At 40.9% G+C, this 18,202-nt stretch overlaps 2 protein-coding genes across 3 annotated transcripts in view; one reads left to right on the top strand and one right to left on the bottom strand.

Annotated features, from left to right (window-relative positions):
- The window catches only part of LOC311037031 (replication protein A 32 kDa subunit-like), a 469,874-nt gene that overhangs the window by 283,464 nt on the left and 168,208 nt on the right, over positions 1-18,202 (top strand). The gene's annotated exons all lie outside the window — the stretch shown is intronic.
- LOC311037197 (CD209 antigen-like protein C) lies at positions 8,072-10,997 on the bottom strand. 2 transcript variants are annotated; one of them, XR_014599946.1, is made up of 6 exons: positions 10,823-10,997; positions 10,499-10,582; positions 10,129-10,320; positions 9,798-9,821; positions 9,270-9,712; positions 8,072-8,503 (listed from the first exon to the last, which is right to left on the bottom strand). XR_014599946.1 is itself a non-coding variant. In XM_084046317.1 (5 exons), exons 1-5 carry the CDS (start codon positions 10,944-10,946, stop codon positions 9,333-9,335), a joined length of 804 nt encoding a protein of 267 aa, XP_083902443.1. In that variant the 5' UTR covers positions 10,947-10,997; the 3' UTR covers positions 8,072-9,332. The 2 variants fall into 2 exon arrangements, 1 of the variants encoding a protein (XP_083902443.1); XM_084046317.1 differs by having other exon boundaries at positions 8,072-9,712.

Below are 18,202 nucleotides of genomic sequence, written 5' to 3'. Positions count from 1 at the left end.
ATCAACCAGAAGAACCTCTACAGATTCTACTCCTACTTTTTCTACTTTTCTACTTTTTCTACTTTTCTACCTTTTTCTTGCAGCAGCGCTAATTTGTTGCTTTTCAACCAACTTTTTCCTCTACAACTGGTGAGTTTGATTTATTTTCATGATGCTCGGGCCGGGGGTTAGGGGGGGACTGTCATTTTAATGCTATTTTATTGATTATGTTTGCTTTTAGCGTGATCTTTCAAAAGTTTAGAGAGGCTACAATTGTTAGTGGATGACTTTTCTGCTTACTGTTTACCGTTGACGATCGTGCTGTCGTTGAAATGGCAGATCTACAAGCTCACAACGTGTCGCGCGACACGTCAACGGCCGTTGCTGCCATGTTAACTTACACGACGCTAGATGCATCGCGATGCATTGTGAGCTTGTATATCTGATATTTCAACGGTCGATGCTGTCATGTTAACTTTCACGATGCCAGGTGCATCGTGATGCGTTGTGAGCTTGTAGATCTGCTTACTGTTGTTTACCGTTAACGGCCGTGCTGTCGTTGAAATGGCAGATCTACAAGCTCGCGACGCGCCAGCGGCCGTTGCTGTCATGTTAACGACAGCATCAACCGTTGAAATAGCAGATCTACAAGCTCACAGCGACGCCAGATGCGTCGTGATGCATTGTGAGCTTGTAGATCTGCTTACTGTTTACCGTTAACGGTCGTGCTGTCGTCTTTGCACGATCGTTTTCGAAATAACAGCTAGCTTGTTTATAGCTATGTAACGTCTGCTGTGGTCCGGGTATGTTGTGGTGTTGATTTTCAAAAACGTTTAAAAACGCGCTTGGGATTAAGGTGGAAATGTCATTTGAATTGGTTGTACTGGGTTGAAATGAGTTTCATACATTCAAAACGTCTCATTGTAGCTTGTTTATAATTGAAAACAAACAATTGGCGCTGTCGTTACAACCTGAATCGATTTGTGGGGCCATTGTAGTAGTACAATGTACTTGTAATAATACTTTGTAGATGTATTATTACAAAACGTACAGTAACCACTTCAGCCCTTTTGAAAATAGCCAATCTACAAGCTCACAATGCGTTTTTTTTACTTTAAGTACAATTTGATGCCAACACTTTTGTACGTTTACTCAAGTACATTTTGAATTCCGGACTTTTACTTGTAACAGATTCTGTTTGCAGCATTGATACTTTTACTTAAGTCCAAAAAATTGTAATGATCTAAATCTACACTGTAAGTAATGTTTGTAATGAGATGTATACTATATTGAAAAATGGGAATACTCTATGTACAGTATTTCCATTTTTACTTCCATATTACTATAGTAGCCAACCTCAAATTTGTACTTATTTAGGCTGCAGTCAGTTAGTATCTGTGTAAATGTTTAGTTACTTTCCACCACTAACATAACAAACTGACATATCTTTCTGTTTCTCTCTCCCTTTCACAGCTGTCTCAGCTCTCTCTTTCTCAGCTCTCAACTCTCTCTCCTTCTCAGTGCTCAGCCTCTCTCTCGCTCGCTCCCTCTCTCTCTCTCTCGCTCGCTCCCTCTCTCTATTTCTCTCTCCCCCCCTCTCTCCACAGAGCAGGATGGAGCTGTATCACATCCAGTTGAAGAACAAGTCGGCTTCCTATTTTTCTACAAGAACGTTGGTCCCTGGGCCTTCCTCTGGATTTGCAAGTAAGTTACTCTAATTTGACCAATAATTAATTACTGTAATCAATTTCTGCTGTTTGATGTTTAGCTTGTTCACCTCACTAGATCCACATTCTTTTTTTAATGCAATTTGATCTGAAATTTAAGGAATCTTTCAGTTAAGAATAACAATAGTAAACTAATGTTGTGTTTTCCATTGCAGAGCGTTCCAGAAGGGCGAACGGGTTGATCAACGTTCACGTGGACAACCTTAGGAACCGCCCCCTGTCCGATGACGACATGGAGGTCATCACAGCGTGCATCCCTGAGCTGTACACTCGCATCGACCAGACGAGGGACCTTTCCTCGCTCACACTGGTCGACAAGGAGCTGCTCAGGCGTCCAAAGGACTTCACGGTGCCGCCTCGTAAGCCAGAGCCCCTGTGGGATGGTAAGGTAAGTAAATGGTATTACTGTCTTTTCAGCCACACCTGGAAGCAGAACACCGTGAAGCCACCAGGGGTGATGCCCACTGCCGATACGGCTCTCTACCAGGTCTTCTCCGAGTCCCTGGTGACTCCGCCCCACCCCAACACCCTAACATCAGCCTTCAATGGGTGGAGGCACGCCCGCAACCAGTACGACCTCGTGGAGGTCTCTGGTCAGCAGCTGCCCAGAGTCATCTCCTGTGTGGAGACGACATGGGAGAAGGGGGGACGGGTGCTCCATCGCCAGTTCAGGGTGTCCGTGTACAGGACAGACGGACAGATGATGCTGTCTGTGTTCTGTAGCTTCCCCGGCGATAAGGTACGGAGGCGTTTTGTCTTCAGCAACGGGGCGCCTTCCCCTTCTACGCAGGGCAAGAGGGAGGCTGATGTCGATGAGACCGTCGTCAGAAGCCCCCCTCGAAGCAAGCCACGTCTAAGACTGTAACGCAGACAGACGTGGGATTGTTGAAACACCCATTCAAAGCTGGAGGGAAAACCACTTAGAAGTGGAGGCGCATGGGGCACCTGGAACCCCTGAAAGGGGCTGCTAGCACCACCTGAAGGAGCGGAGGGACAGGAGGAGCCGGGACTGGAGTTAGATGCTGGTAGAGAACAGTAGCCTCAGTGGACATCACCGCTCCGGGACTGGACTAGATGCTGGTGGAAACCCTGTCGGGGAGGCACCACTTAAAGGAAAGGTCGCAGTTTGTGAGTAGGTGAGTATGCCTGTGACAATTATTACATAATCGCCTAATCGCAATTATTTGAGATAATCGCAGTTGTTTTTTGCATAATCATCATAATCGTAATAATCATTTCCATGTTAAAAATGTTTTAGCTTGTATCAGCTATTTCCACTATTAATGTTTTATTTTATGTGTTATGTTTGTCATATCTGCCTTGTGCAACTTTTGTTTACGGAGGCTAAAAGCCAACCAGAAATATAATTGTTATTCATAGTGTTCCAACAATGATGTCAGTGTGTCGTGATAGGATCAGGTTGGCTGATGCCAGGGTGTGTCCTTGCCTCTGGGGCACACTGTTTCTCCGATTGTATGTTGTTTGTTATAATGTTGTGATATTGATAGGTCGTTTAATGTTAAGTTGAGGTTAAATTAAGGGGTGGTGGTTGACTTTTTATTGTGTTGGCTGACGACTTGATAGGATTCTGACTTTTAATATCAAGTGGTAATAGTCGTATTAGAAATACGTGTTGTTGCTGTTAAGGAAATGCAGAACAGAGCTCTGCTGTGAAGGAAACTGGGGTAACACTTTACTTAAAGGCTGGGTCTATAATGCATTCTTAATTCACTTATAAGGCTTCATAACACTCGTTATAAATATTTATAACTATGCATAACAACTTATAACATTCATTTCAAGGACCCCCACATTGATATATTTGGCAACCGACCCCCCATCTGAAAAGCTATTGTGCCAAGGACTCCCATACAAGATTTATGTTTAAAAATTCTGAGAGAGCTTGTAGATCGGTTATTTTCAAACGGCCAATGTTTGCGATGCTATATTAACTCATTTAGCTGGTATATTAACTAATTTAGCTTTTCTGTTCACACTGCAGGCTAGAGGAAACAAAAAAGAAACATCTCACCGAGGAGCAGTTTGTCTGCTCTGAGCTGACCTCCACCCAGGAGAAGCTGTAGCCTACAGCACCGCTGACCAGGTAAGGAGTGGTGCAGCCGCCCATCGCTTTTAATACCGTAGATTTAACTGACGGGGTCGCAGAGGAGACGGGGGCAGTCAACCAGTGTAAAATGATCCTTAAGATTAGTAGGACTTGCAGTACGTTATGAACACTACAGCAAATCTCTCTGTCCTCTGAGCCTAAAAAGCTTGGTCTTGGAATGGAACAGCAGGCCTTTTACAGCTCATTTCTTTCTACAAACATCTTGTTTTCCCTTGATGACGACCATCGATTATAGCAGTGGTTCCCAAACTGGGGGTCCCCAAATTATTTTGGGGGGGTCCCTACTCCTAGATGATTAGCTTAATGTACGACATTGTTTTCTCACTCAACAGTAAACAAACCAACATGCAGTATAAGTGTATACAGGGTATCTGCATATTTCTAAAGTGACAATTTAGGGACTTTTAAGACCTTTTTAATACCAAATTGTCAAATATTATGTAAGAAAGAGGCAAACATTATGAAAATAGCCGATCTACAAGCTCACAACGCCTCGAGGCGTTGTGAGCTTGTAGATCAGCTACTTTCACAATATTTATCTGCGGAACAGAGTCAAACTAAATGTAATGCCTACAATTCCTACTGTCTCATGGTTATGTGATCTCTCATTACATTTTCAAGCATGTAGAAAAGGCATGCTGGAAAACCACCATCCTCCATGTGATGGTTTGTTCACGTATAGCCTGCCCTACACAATCACTATAAAGAAAACTATAATTGTTTTACTACTGCGACATGTTGTGTTGCTCTAAGCATTAAGACAAAAAAAAGTTAAGAGATGCAGTTATGTAAATGTTTCTGACTATGCGCCTCGACACAGCAGCAACGAGAAAGATAATCCCAGTCTGACTTTACCAGGAGCAACACTTTTCTCTCATCAGACCGTACAGGAGCGGGTGTGCAATCAATCACAAAGTAGATTTATTAGCAATCATTCACTGTAGTAATTATTCTGCTGTAAATGATGCATCCTGCCCTGTGAGGAAGCTGAACTAGTCACATCCTCCACTCCACCACCTTAATGTGATGTTGTGTGTTTGTCCCCTCCAGCTGCTGAATTCAGCCCATGTCAGTACCAGTGATGTGTCAGGACTCCACGCTAAGCTGGACAGGGAGAAAGAGGTGATACTCAATTATTTGTTTTCAGATGGATTTCTTCATATTTTTGTTACTGTGGATTGAACATCAGAGTGCATTCTAGCTGATTTTAATTACGTTGCAGTAATACAATCCAGTAATCTATTTTCATATTTTGTTTTAACTCCAGGTGGAGCACCAGAATAGTCGGCCAGAGCTCCTTATCCAGGCATCATCTCAAAACTCGACTACTGTAACGCCCTCCTTACTGGCCTCCCGACATGCTCACTTAAGCCCCTCCAAATGATCCAGAATGCCGCAGCACGCCCCCGGTCTTCAACCAGCCAAAATGTTCACGTCTCGCACCTTTTCCACTCCCTCCATTGGCTCCGAGTTGCTGCCTGCACAGAGTACAAAACACTGATGTTGGCCTACAAGGCAACCAAAGGCATGGCACCCCTATACCTTCAAAGCCTGATCCAAACCTACAACCCCTCTTGCTCACTCAGATCAGCTACTGCAGGAAAGCTGTCTGAACCTTTCCTAAAAAACCCCGGTACAACGCTCCACACATCCCAGACTCTTCTCCCTCTGGCTCCCAAACTGTGGAACAAACTCACCATTGCAGTCAGAACTGCAGACTCACTCCCAAAGGTGGGAGTGAGGTGGAGCCTTCAGACTCCACCTCACCCCCTAGGCTAGGGGGTCCCTTGCACTTCACTCTCCCTGTACCCCTTCCTTCTGCCTCCCTTCATGCTAGCCACTGACCAAGACATGGCTACCTTGCAGATAATTATATCTTGGTTATTTGTTCTTATGTTTTGTTACTTAGGCTTGTTTTTCTTGACAATGTTAAGAATGTAATGTAGATAGCAGGTTATTTAAACAGATGCTACGTTCATTGTTTACCTGGTATCACATAGTTTCATTGTACAGATTATTATTTTTGTTACTATATTGTTTAGACTGATGCTAGGATCTAGGTTTACCTGTGATCCTAGTTTACTGAGGCACTACTGTCTCTGCATTTGTATGTGTTTACCTTGCTTATTGTAAGTTGCTGTGGATGACAGCGTCTGCTAAATGCCTAAATAGTCGTTGTAATATTGAAGCAATTTAAACCGTGTTTTAATATCTTCTCATGCACTTTTAAAGAAGCATCATTCCAATCCGTATACAACTCAGACATTGTATGTCTTGATTAATTGAATACATAGGACCACAATGGAAACAAATCCTCAGGGATTTTTGTGTTATTGTATAACCGTACCTTTTTTGCAAACTGTTAAACCTTTGGGGTCGAGACACCCTTCCTTGACCTTTTAGGATGGTGTTAATGTTGGAAATTCGTGTACAAGAGTCAGGTAGTTAATTATTGTAGTAAATTATTATGGACAGGAGGTGGCGGTGTTGCACACATTAGGCCTAATGGGCGTTGGGCAAATTGCATTGATTTCAAGGCACTGAATGGAGTTGAATACTTCAGTAACCATCTAATCAGGTTATTCCATAAGATGGGTGCAATATGTTATTTATTTTTTAAATAAAGCAGCCTATTAGATATTGCACCACTTACAACACCAGAAAACATGTTTTCCCACCGACCTATCATTGTCTCCATTCAATTCTGACAGAGACATCTGATCTGCCCAACAACAACATTGCTGTATATATTAGCCTAGCCTACACTATTGGTAGCATAGAAACATTTGACTGTTTCTATAAATATATAACAGCATGAAACTTAATTATGTTGAACCGTGTTTGCTCATGCACTTTCAAAGTATGTATTTCTGATGAATTGAGTACAATGTCATTTGTTATCCCTTTAGCATAACTTTTCAATATACTACTTGTACTGTCAATAATTGTGTTAAATAAAGTATTCAATCAATTCAGTCCAATCTGTATACAAGTCAGACCACCAGGAGTGGGCGTGAGCCCTGTGAGCCGCCTGAGTGAGGCTAGCCTTTTCTATGTTTAACACAAGGCAGGCACTTGGACCCTAGTTTAAATTCAGTCTGGAGTTGACATGGACATCACAATCACATTGGATGAACCAGCACGAGTGATCATTTAACACCTGTCCACAGAAGGCTTTTCTAAGTAGAATAACTACTAATCTAAAACCCAATCGTAATTAATCAGACCCAATACATTAACCTGTGAAACAAAAGTAGATATAATCATTCCAATAACTAATAAGTCAAACTACTCATGTGAGCAGTTTGATTTCAACCATAATTTGAGCCCTTTTAAAACACATTACCATCTCTCTAATTTTCGATTCAAAGTGAAAATTGCAAGTAGGGTTCCTAGGCGGACCAAGAGAAGTATACCCATGTCAAAGGCCCTTGCACTTTTCAGTTATTCAGCTCTCAGTCCAGGTATAGCATGGATTAGCCGACAAGAGTGGATATTTCCATATGCAAACACCAATGGAAAATGACGAATTCCCCCACATGGAGAGAATTCAGCTGGAAGAATGTGACTCGTTTCTTTTGCACTCCAGCGCAGAAAAGAAGATATTCAACATCTGATTGTTGGAGATCATGTGGGGAGACGATGGCAAACCATTTTCATATTTTTTGGGGTTGCTCTTCTGTTGTCCCATTTTGGAGAAGTGTCCACAGTGTCCTGGAAGCTGTTATAGGAATCGAAATTAATCTGGATTTTAAAACCATGTATCTTGCTGACCTAGAAGATCTGCATTGTATTAAGCAAGATCAATATTTGTTAAGGGTATTACTAGTAGCGGCAAAAAAGGCCTTAACTAAAAAATGGCTTACAAATGTTATACCAACTATAAATGAGTGGATTGATTTAATCTATAATATATTTGTTATGGAGAGAATTACATTCAGCTTTAGAGGTCGGACTGAAGTCTTTGTGGACAACTGGTTTAAATGGCTTACTTATGTCTCTACATTAAGACCAGATTTTATTTGAATTCAGTTAATTTAATTTTCTTTATTTTCTTTGATTGACCATAATGAACAAGGTGTATGTTGGATTTGTCCCATTAATGGACATTTTGTTTTCTATTTTCTGAAATGTGACCAAGTGTATGGATTATGCCTATGCATAGTAGTCAATAAGTGACCAAGTAGAAGAGAGACAGTTTCCTCCCCTTATATGTTTGTAATTGTATGTTTTGTATGTTCGGTTTGTTTGTTGTTAATGTGTTAGTCTTTTCTTTTCTGTGAATGTTTGTTTTCATGTTCTGAAAAATCCAATAAAAAATAAATGGGGAAAAAAAAAAAGAGTGGATATTTCCCCAGAGTGAGAATGGGAAACATTCCCTTGAAACATGCCCTTGAGTCTGTGTATTCAAGGGCATCGTGGTTGGGCAGTGATGTGCCACATGTCATGTCCTGGTTCTCCGAATTGATAGCAGACATACCGACTCCTCTGCCTCATTGGCTTCTCTAGGGACTGGTGGGGGAAGACTGGAGACATCTCCTCACATATCTTTTCGTCTTAAACCCAGTCTGCTTATCTTACTCCGATGTGGGCACTCAGGGTCCGATTGACAGTCACATTCACATAGTATGGGCTCGACCAGTTCTGCTTCTAGAAGGGCATCTGTAGACTGGACAGACAAACATGTTCTTTGCCATATATTGACACCTCATTCACTCTTACAACATTTCACAGTGCAGTCAATTATTCCACGTCAGAGAAATTCCATACATTACAATAGATGCTTTTATAAGCACCAAAAATGTCAATTACATACATTACATATTTGCAGACAGAACGTTTAGCAGCATCAGGTATAATCTCAGCATACATCTTCTTGTAAGCACAACATGCAAACATACATAATATATTTTACACAAAGAATCAGGCACAAACAGTAGTCAGTGTCAGTGTCCAAAGCAAAACAAACAAACAAAAAGAAATGTAATTACTCATTAAATGTTTGACTCAATGAAGTAAATATAAAGAGGTCCTTGTCCTCATCAAACCTGAGTTCAAATCAATGGTTTAAGTTTCCTTACAAGCACTTATACAAGCAAACACTACAGACACAGCAGAAACATTTAGCCGCTGTAGGGCACAAAACTTGTATCTCCATAATTAACCTTTTACTCTTTTATATTTCTTCACATGACAATCTCTCGGAAAAGTATATACTGTAGTGATCTACAAATAACCGATCTACAAGTCCACATGTTGCACTTTTGTGAGCTTGCAGTGCTGCTTTGTAGATTTTTGGAAAAATAATGACGTTTTTGCCTATGATGACATGCTCAACAAATAGGGATGCCAGGGGGGAAATAGCAAAGCATTAGCAAGAGCTTGTGACTAAATAATAAGTACATTGGATCCATTTTGACCTAGGTTCTTTTTACCTTTTCCTATAGATGAATGGATTTGGACAGGCAAGGTCTGCACCGTACAGCGAGGGAGAAGTCCTACTTCTCACAGATCCAGTTTAACCCGTGAGAGCACACCCTGTCATTCCATCCCCTGCTCTCTATGTGCACACAGTCCTCTGCTCCCTCACCGGCGTCATTAGGCTCCCCTGTAGCCCAGAACCCTTCACCCTGCAGGCTGGTCCCATCCACCCATCGCCACGTCCCCTCAGACGCTCGGTCAGACAGACCGATCCAATGCAGTTGATGTTGTTTTTGATTGTTTGAGAGAAAGTCCTGTTCCTCTCTGCTGTTTACAATCACCAGGTCAGCTCCTTGGCTCTGACAGTCCAGTCTGCTCTCCTCCCACGTCTTGACAGTGTCAACAACGATCAAGTAACAACTGCAGCCAAAGGACTTCCAGCCACTGGGACAGTTTGCTAGAAAAAGTGTTACATATTTAAAGTAGTTCAAGAAAGTGAAACCCTCCTTGATTTTCTTTTATAATATAAAGTATTCTCTTACCTGTGGCGTTAAGACACAGCCTCTCTGCAGAAGTGAGAGAGCAGAATCGAAACGTGAAGGAAACAAATAGGGAAAACAGCAGATCAACGCATTACAATGCACTATTTTTTTCAAATATGTTGCCTTTTTAATTTAAAAAAATCGGAATCAGAATCTTTCGCCCATGATGACATGTCCAAATTAGGGATGCCAGGTTGCACAGGTCTTCCTATGTTGCACACTGCAGCTGTCTGTGAGTGACATATTGTACATATTGTATAAGGGCACTGATCTTTACTATACTTGCACAGTTTTGGTTTATAATGACCTTTCTCATAAGCTATTCTCTTACCTCTGTCTTTAAGACTGTCAACCTCCTTTTGTAACAAGACTTTATCTGCAGTCAGGATCTTGTACATGGTGTTGAACTGTTCCGTTAGGTTGTCATAACTGGTCTGTACTTGTTTGTTGTCTTCGGTAAGGTTTTTGTTTTGGGTTCTCACACGTTGCATTTCAGAATCATAATGAACTGTACGTATGCTGTCTGCAAAAGGGAAATATCAGAATCAAAACACAGAGCAAGACACAGAGCAAGAAGTCTCTCGACCTTGTCAGTCTAAACTCTTATGGATGACCACAAAACCAAAAGTAGTGTTCAAAGTAAGCTACTGTATATAACCTAGAAGTGTTTTGTTTGTTAAAGGTCTCTGTACAATACTCACAGTACACTTGCTGGCCTATGATCACAGGCAGAAAGCATAGTACCCCCAGACACACGGCAACAGTTCTGGACCTCTGAGCACAACCTGAATCACACATTATCATCAGAACACCTTCAGATCTTTAACATTTAAAGTTTGTTTTTGGCATCAACACACTGGGAATTAATGTGCAAATCTTTGTTTATCTCATATACTTTTTATAAATAGTTTTCTTAGCTTGTATACAATAAGCTCATGAATATATTCATTCAATTTGAACACCTGAATAGGAGCAATATGTCACAATAATCTCTGTTTAGTTGGTGTGTTGATTGACCTACATACCTGATTGTAGATGTTCATCTTTTTCCCTCATTTGAACGTTAGCATAAAGGCTTTCTGCTTTCCCAAGATCTACTCTTTCAGCATTTGAGTTAACATATATCGCTGCCATATTTTCTATGCACATAGAAATCTACTGCAAAATGTCTCAAATTCTCATACTCACTGTCCTCACACAGGTTCTCTGCTAAATGTACAGTACGGTCCTACAATTACTTTGTTTCTGACACAATTATGAGTGGCAGAGGGTGTTTATATGCTGTATATTGTGACGTGCTGCAAAGGTTTTGGTTTCCTCTTACATAAAAAAGGAAGTATGGTTTGCCATCCATATTTCCCTTTTGGTCAATGCTGAAAAACAAAGGAGAAAGGTTGAAATTTGAATGAAATAACACATATTTGCATCATACTAAAACAACAAGCATAATATGGAAGTTTATGATCCACTTATTTCCTTTTCGCATGTGAGTTCATTACATTTTGAGTGTGTGTGTGTGTGTGTGTGTGTGTGTGTGTGTGTGTGTGTGTGTGTGTGTGTGTGTGTGTGTGTGTGTGTGTGTGTGTGTGTGTGTGTGTGTGCGCGCGCGCGTTCCTGTTCTCTGGTCAATTGTGTACTACTGTCACTGATTACATATTGTATGAGGGCATTGACCTTTAGCATACCTTATGGCTTCTCAAAACCTTAGGCTTTTTAAGCCACAGTTTTGGTCCATTATGACCTTTCTCATAAGCTATCCTCTTACCTCTGTCTTTAAGACTGTCAAGTGTCAACTTCCTTTTGTAAAAGGACTTTACCTGCAGTCAGCATTTTGTACATGGTGTTGAACTGTTCTGTCAGGTCAGTAACCGAGTATACGGTAGTCTTCTGTAAGCCTTTTGTTTTGGGGGCATGTGCCTTCTGCAAAAGGGAAATGTCAGAGTCAAAACACGAACCAAGAAGTTCCTAGACCTCGTCTAAACTCTTATGGATGACTACAAAAGATGAATTTGTTTGTCAGGGTATCTATACAACACTCACAGTACACTTGCTGGCCTATGATCACAGCCGGAAAGCATAGCATCCCCAGACACACTGCAACAGTTCTGGACCTCAAATACACAATCCAATTATATATCCAGTAATATATATGTATTTGTCCATATAAGTCCAGACATAGGCCTACTTCACAGTCAACTTATAACTCAGAGAGTGTACAAAGTAAGACCAAATGGACCCATACCATGGTCTAATTTACACACTATCAGATTTAAATGAACACAGAGGCTTTAACAGTACAGAATGGGATCGCAGAGATAAAAATAGCCTCAAATAAGAGGGGTCCTTGAAAATGAAAATGTTTCAGAATTACTGGATATTAGCCTTGGATCAAGACTATGATAGATGTATTTTTATCGATAGTAAAAGTCAGACTCGATCAAACACATCTATGATAGTCTTGATCCAAGGCTAACTTGAGATGGACTTACCACCATCTGTCGTTGTAGAATCCAACCAGGTGTGGACTGCTCTCCTCTTGGAGGGGGGTTTCTCTGGAGTAGGCAGAGGATGTTTCTGACAACTCTTAGCAGGAATGGAGAAGGAGTAGGAGTCTAGCAACTTCTCTTCCTCTGCTTTCATTAACTCCTGCAATGACTCGATGTCTCTGGTAGTGCATGATGGAACTGTCTGGTCTAAACCGAGCCGGTAAATAAATACGTTTATTCGCAACAGGCAGCTTGCCCGGTGATGCCGGGGTTCCAAGTATAAGAGAATGATTGGCTGAGATCATTTGTGGATTATGAGATAATGGATCATTTATTTTCAATGACCCCCCAGATTGTTTTTTTTGTTTGGTTTGTTTTGTTTTTGTTTTACATCAGAGGAACCCATTTTGTTCAGCAATTTGACTTACAGTGTAAGGACATACATTTATAGCCTGCATGTGTCCAAAACACATGCACGTATACATCCACTCGACAATCAAACACATACACACTTATTTCCTTTTTGTTTTGTACACAGGGCTACTCTCCCTTCACTAGAACCTCCTAGAAAGAATACTTTTTTTAATGACTGGTAAGGAGAGTGTGGAATCATCATCATTTAAAACCATATCTGCAAAAAATAGCAAACATGGAACCTCAACCTCAAGCAAATCTGATGCACTGGCCACCTGAGACCAGAGCATTTTGACTCTGGGACATTCCCAGAACATGTGCGTTATGTACCCACGGTTTTAAATGAACACAAAGTGCATAAGGGGTATTTGACGTTGACAACGTTTTCTTGGAGTTAAATAAAATCTGTGTCCCAGACTCCTAATTTGAGAACAGTTGGCCAACAGGATCAAGTGCGCACAATTAACTGCAAAAGCATAGGCCTACAGTATATAACTAATGACCATCAAGGGTCCATTGGTTCCATTGGTCCATTGGGGGTCCTTCAAATTAAAACGTTTGAAAACCAATGGTTTTAGCGATTGCTTAATTTTGCACCCAAAGCAGAGAGCGCTTTATGCCTCATGCTTGACTTTTCTTGGGCAGTGGTGTAAAGTAACTAAGTACATTTACTCAAGTACTGTACTTAAGTAAAAAAAAATGCTATTTTTACTTTACTGGAGTATTTCCAATTTTCAGTACTTTTACTTCTACTCCACTACATCTTAGAGACAAATACTGTACTTTTACTCCACAACACTTATTTGAACTTTAGTTACTACTTTACAGTCATAAATTATTATATTATAAAACATACATTAACCACTTTAGACCTATTTTATACATAGGCTATTTGAAAATAGCCGATGTACAAGCTCACAACGCGTCGCATCGCGGGGCGTTGTGAGCTTGTAGATCTGCTATTTTCAAACATTTTAGTACTTTTACTTTTTACTTACTTTTTTACTTTAAGTATATTTTGATGCCAAAACTTTTGTACTTTTACTCAAGTAACATTTTGAACACAGGCCTTTTACTTAACAGAGTATTTCTACACCGTGGTATTGCTACTTTTACTTAAGTGAAATATCTGAGTACTTCTTCCACCATTGGAATTGGGTCTTACCTGAAGTAGTAGGCTATATAGCTACTGTATCATAACAACGTGTCTGGGGACGCATCAACCATTGCTCATAGTTGCATTTGAAATTTTCCAATTTGAGCAAAAACCCTGATATTGCAATTCTAACCTGTTTAAAACATTGGTTCTCAAAGTGGGGTCTGGGGACCCCCAGGGGTCCTTGGGGGGGTTCCAGGGGGTCCCCAGTAAAATGTGTTAACATAGCATCACGATAATTTTAACCACTTTAACCTTTTATACTTTGGCTATTCAAAAATAGCAGGGCTACAGTACAAGCTCATAGTGCGGCACTCGGTGCTGCGCTATGAGCTTCGGTGCCGCGCTATGAGCTTGTAGATCTGCTACTTTTGAAAAATCGTGAAAATGTGTGTAGGGTGACCAGATCCCAACTCACCAGATGTGGACAAAGAGTATGTTTGTGTGGGACAATGTGGGACATGTTAGTGACGTTACCAATGCATCGAGGTAGTCTAAAAAAAATGTTCTATTTCTATTCTGCCCCTTCACATAACATCACTATACTTTGCCATCTGGTTGATTCAATAGGAAATGCTGTAATAGGACTATGATAATAACAACTATAATAGAACTACGTTGCAAATAAAAACTTAACAACAGAAATGCATTTGAAATTATCTGTATAAATGTACTGGCCTATACAACCTACTGGTATAGCAAAGGCTTTGATTTGATTGTGAAGACATTAATTACATCCAATAAGGAGCTCACAATAAAGTCTGTAGTTTTCACAGTAGTGTGGCCAAGTCAACTAGGTACAGTCCCATGTCTCATGTCTTGAGGCGCAACTTACTAGTCAAGTCTCAAGTCTACATGTAGAGCAGCAAGTGCAGTATCAATTTAGCATATTAACAAAAGAAAATTAACATTACCAAAGCAGCATCCTCCTAACAAAGCCAACTACTGCAAATTATTTTCAAATCAGACAGGCACAACATTAAAAAACTAAAAACAAAACACTAATATAAATCAAAACTGGTCAGGACTGGAGGGAACAACAACTAATAATAAATGAAATTGTAAACAAACGTGTCCACCATAGCACAGCACTTCCAGAACCAAGGAAAGCACCTGGCTGAAACATTCTAGGTTTTGTCCATCACCAGTCTTTCAGTTTTCTCACAGCAACAACTGTGTGCAGGCAGGCCTGGCCCACACAGGCAATGCACATTCAGCACCATAGAAAGCACCCAGCAGTGAGTGAAACACAAGGATAGCAGCACAAAATGAAAATCTAGCACCACACTGGCCCAGAGCCCACAATACACTATTCTATTTAAACAATGTTTATCTTACCTTAGATGTTCTTCTTGGGTTTATACTTTTTGCTTGAGCGTGCTCCTTCCAATAAGGCCTTCTGCTTGAGAACATAGCTGTAGAATTCCTTACAACTGTATTCAAAGTTGGTCTTTCTTGACTTGGATTTCACTCTTGATAAGCTCAACAGAGCAACGGTTCCTCTGGTCAGTCCATGCAGCAGTCATGAGGACAAACACTCTCTCTACTGGAGCATTGGTGATGTAATGGGGATGCTGAAGAGGAAGGATGCAACAGCAGTCATATTTAGTGTTTTTGTGCCTTTAAGCAAGATGGACCACTTCTCCAGAAGAGGAGCTCCTCTCTCCACAATTCCCTGCTGGCGTGGCAGAGTCACACAATACTCATCATACAGTTCATCCATGTCCAGTTTGCCTCCACCACATCACTGAGCTGGGAGAAAGTGAACCTCCTCTTCAGTGCTAAGCATGCAACATTCTTCTGGTAGTTGTTTGTGAAGTCATACCACTTTTCCAGGTAGTTGAGTGCAACGTAGAAGTTGGAAAGATCATTTCTGATTGTTGCTGCCTTTTGGTCTGGAAACTGTTGGACGATAGCACTGGCCTCCATTCCAAAGAAGGAATCAATGTGTTTGTTGTTGTAGCTTTGTCTTGAGAGTGAACATTATATCTTATAGCTCACAGACGGTCCCATCCTGTCCCTCCAACAGCAGAACAACATCATGGAAGATCTTCATCAGCACATTATTGAGGAAGGCCAGGTAGATCTGTACAAATGGAACCAAATGGACCCTTACGGGTCCATTTGTACACTCTGAGAGTTACACACCCATAAGGGGCCATTTGTAACCCCCTCAAGTAACCATGAGGGTCCCTGGACCACACTTTGAGACCCACTGGTGTAGCAGAGTGTTCCAGTGAGCCAACATGCACAATATCAGCACCCTGACTCGGTTTGGGCAGAATGGGTCAGAGCCTGTGAAGGAAGTAAGGAAGACGCCCAATTTCTCACCAATATGGCAGCTGTGCATAGAGCCTGATAGTGACAAGAAGGATATCAAGAGCTGGATAGACATTTCACCCATGGATAAATAGTTTCCCAGTCCTTGTTGTAACTGCATTAACTTTTCTTTGCCCTGGTCGTAGTTAACTCCCTTTCCTCCATGTTTCATTCATTCATTTATTCACATTTCACTATTAAACGCGTCGCTAGCTTGTCAGCAGATCAGAACGGTTGCTTAATGGCTGTCTTGAATGTGCTCTGACACGTGATGTCACGTAAACTGTCAGTGGAGTAAAGTAACTAAGTACTTTACTCAAGTAGTACGTACGTACTTAGGTACAATTTTGAGGTATTTTTTTTACTTTACTGGAGTATTTACAATTGTCAGTACTTTTACTTCTACTCCACTACATCTCAGAGGCAAATATTGTACTTTTTACTCCACTACAATTATTTGAAAACTTATGTTACTTGTTACTTTGTAGATTTTACATTACAAAACATACACTAAGCACTTCAGCCCTATATACATTTTGGTCATTTGAAAATAGCAGATCTACAAGCTCACAAGCTTGTAGATCAGCTATTTTCAAAAGATTTTTATATATTTTAGACATTTGAAAACATTCTGCATAATTACATAAGTACATTTGTTATTCCGGACTTTTACTTGCAACGGAGTATTTCTACATTGCTGTATTGATACTTTTACTATAATAAATAAATAACAATTGCATTTCAAAAATAAACACACGTACGTTTGTTACGTTACGCGATGACGTCATCATCACGAGTTCGCTAGTGTTTGAAATTGTTTACCGACAGCTGACCAATCAGCGACGAGCGAGAGGCGGGCTCATGCGGGATCACGGGATCACGGGATGCTGCAGGTATAAAATCGTTAAGCAGAGCGAGCAGCGTCAGATGTGTTTGAGACTTTCATAGATTCACTCGCATCTACCCAGAGCTTAACAGCCACTTTACCTGCTTTATCAGCCACTAACGGACGGAACCATCAACCAGAACAACCTCTACAGATTCTACTTTTCTACTTTTTCTACTTTTCTACTTTTTCTACTTTTCTACTTTTTTCTTGCAGCAGCGCTAATTTGTTGCTTTTCAACCAACTTTTTCCTCTACAACTGGTGAGTTTGATTTATTTTCATGATGCTCGGGCCGGGGGGTAGGGGGGAACTGTCATGTTAATGCTATTTTATTGATTATGTTTGATTTTAGCGTGATCTTTCAAAAGTTTAGAGGCTACAATTGTTAGTGGATGACTTTTCTGCTTACTGTTTACCGTTGACGATCGTGCTGTCGTTGAAATGGCAGATCTACAAGCTCACAACGTGTCGCGCGACACGTCAACGGCCGTTGCTGCCATGTTAACTTACACGACGCTAGATGCATCGCGATGCATTGTGAGCTTGTATATCTGCTATTTCAACGGTCGATGCTGTCATGTTAACTTACACGACGCCAGGTGCATCGTGATGCGTTGTGAGCTTGTAGATCTGCTTACTGTTTACCGTTAACGGCCGTGCTGTCGTTGAAATTGCAGATCTACAAGCTCGCGACGCGCCAACGGCCGTTGCTGTCATGTTAACGACAGCATCAACCGTTGAAATGTCAGATGTACAAGCTCACAACGACGCCAGATGCATCGTGATGCATTGTGAGCTTGTAGATCTGCTTACTGTTTACCGTTAACGGTCGTGCTGTCGTCTTTGCACGATCGTTTTCGAAATAACAGCTAACTTGTTTATAGCTGTGTAACGTCTGCTGTCTCTTATGTATGTTGTGTTGTTGATTTTCAAAAAACGTTTCAAAACGCTCTTGGGATTAAGGTGGAAATGTCATTTGAATTGGTTGTACTGGGTTGAAATGAGTTTCATACATTCAAAACGTCTCATTGTAGCTTGTTTATAATTGAAAACAAACAATTGGCGCTGTCGTTACAACCTGAATCGATTTGTGGGGCCATTGTAGCAGTACAATGTACTTGTAATAATACTTTGTAGATGTAT

This window comes from Gymnoscopelus microlampas (assembly GCF_963454915.1).
Source record: "Gymnoscopelus microlampas genome assembly, chromosome: 21".
NCBI lineage: Eukaryota > Metazoa > Chordata > Actinopteri > Myctophiformes > Myctophidae > Gymnoscopelus > Gymnoscopelus microlampas.
Note: the sequence above shows the minus strand (reverse complement) of the source record. Positions and strands in the feature narration are given on the sequence as shown.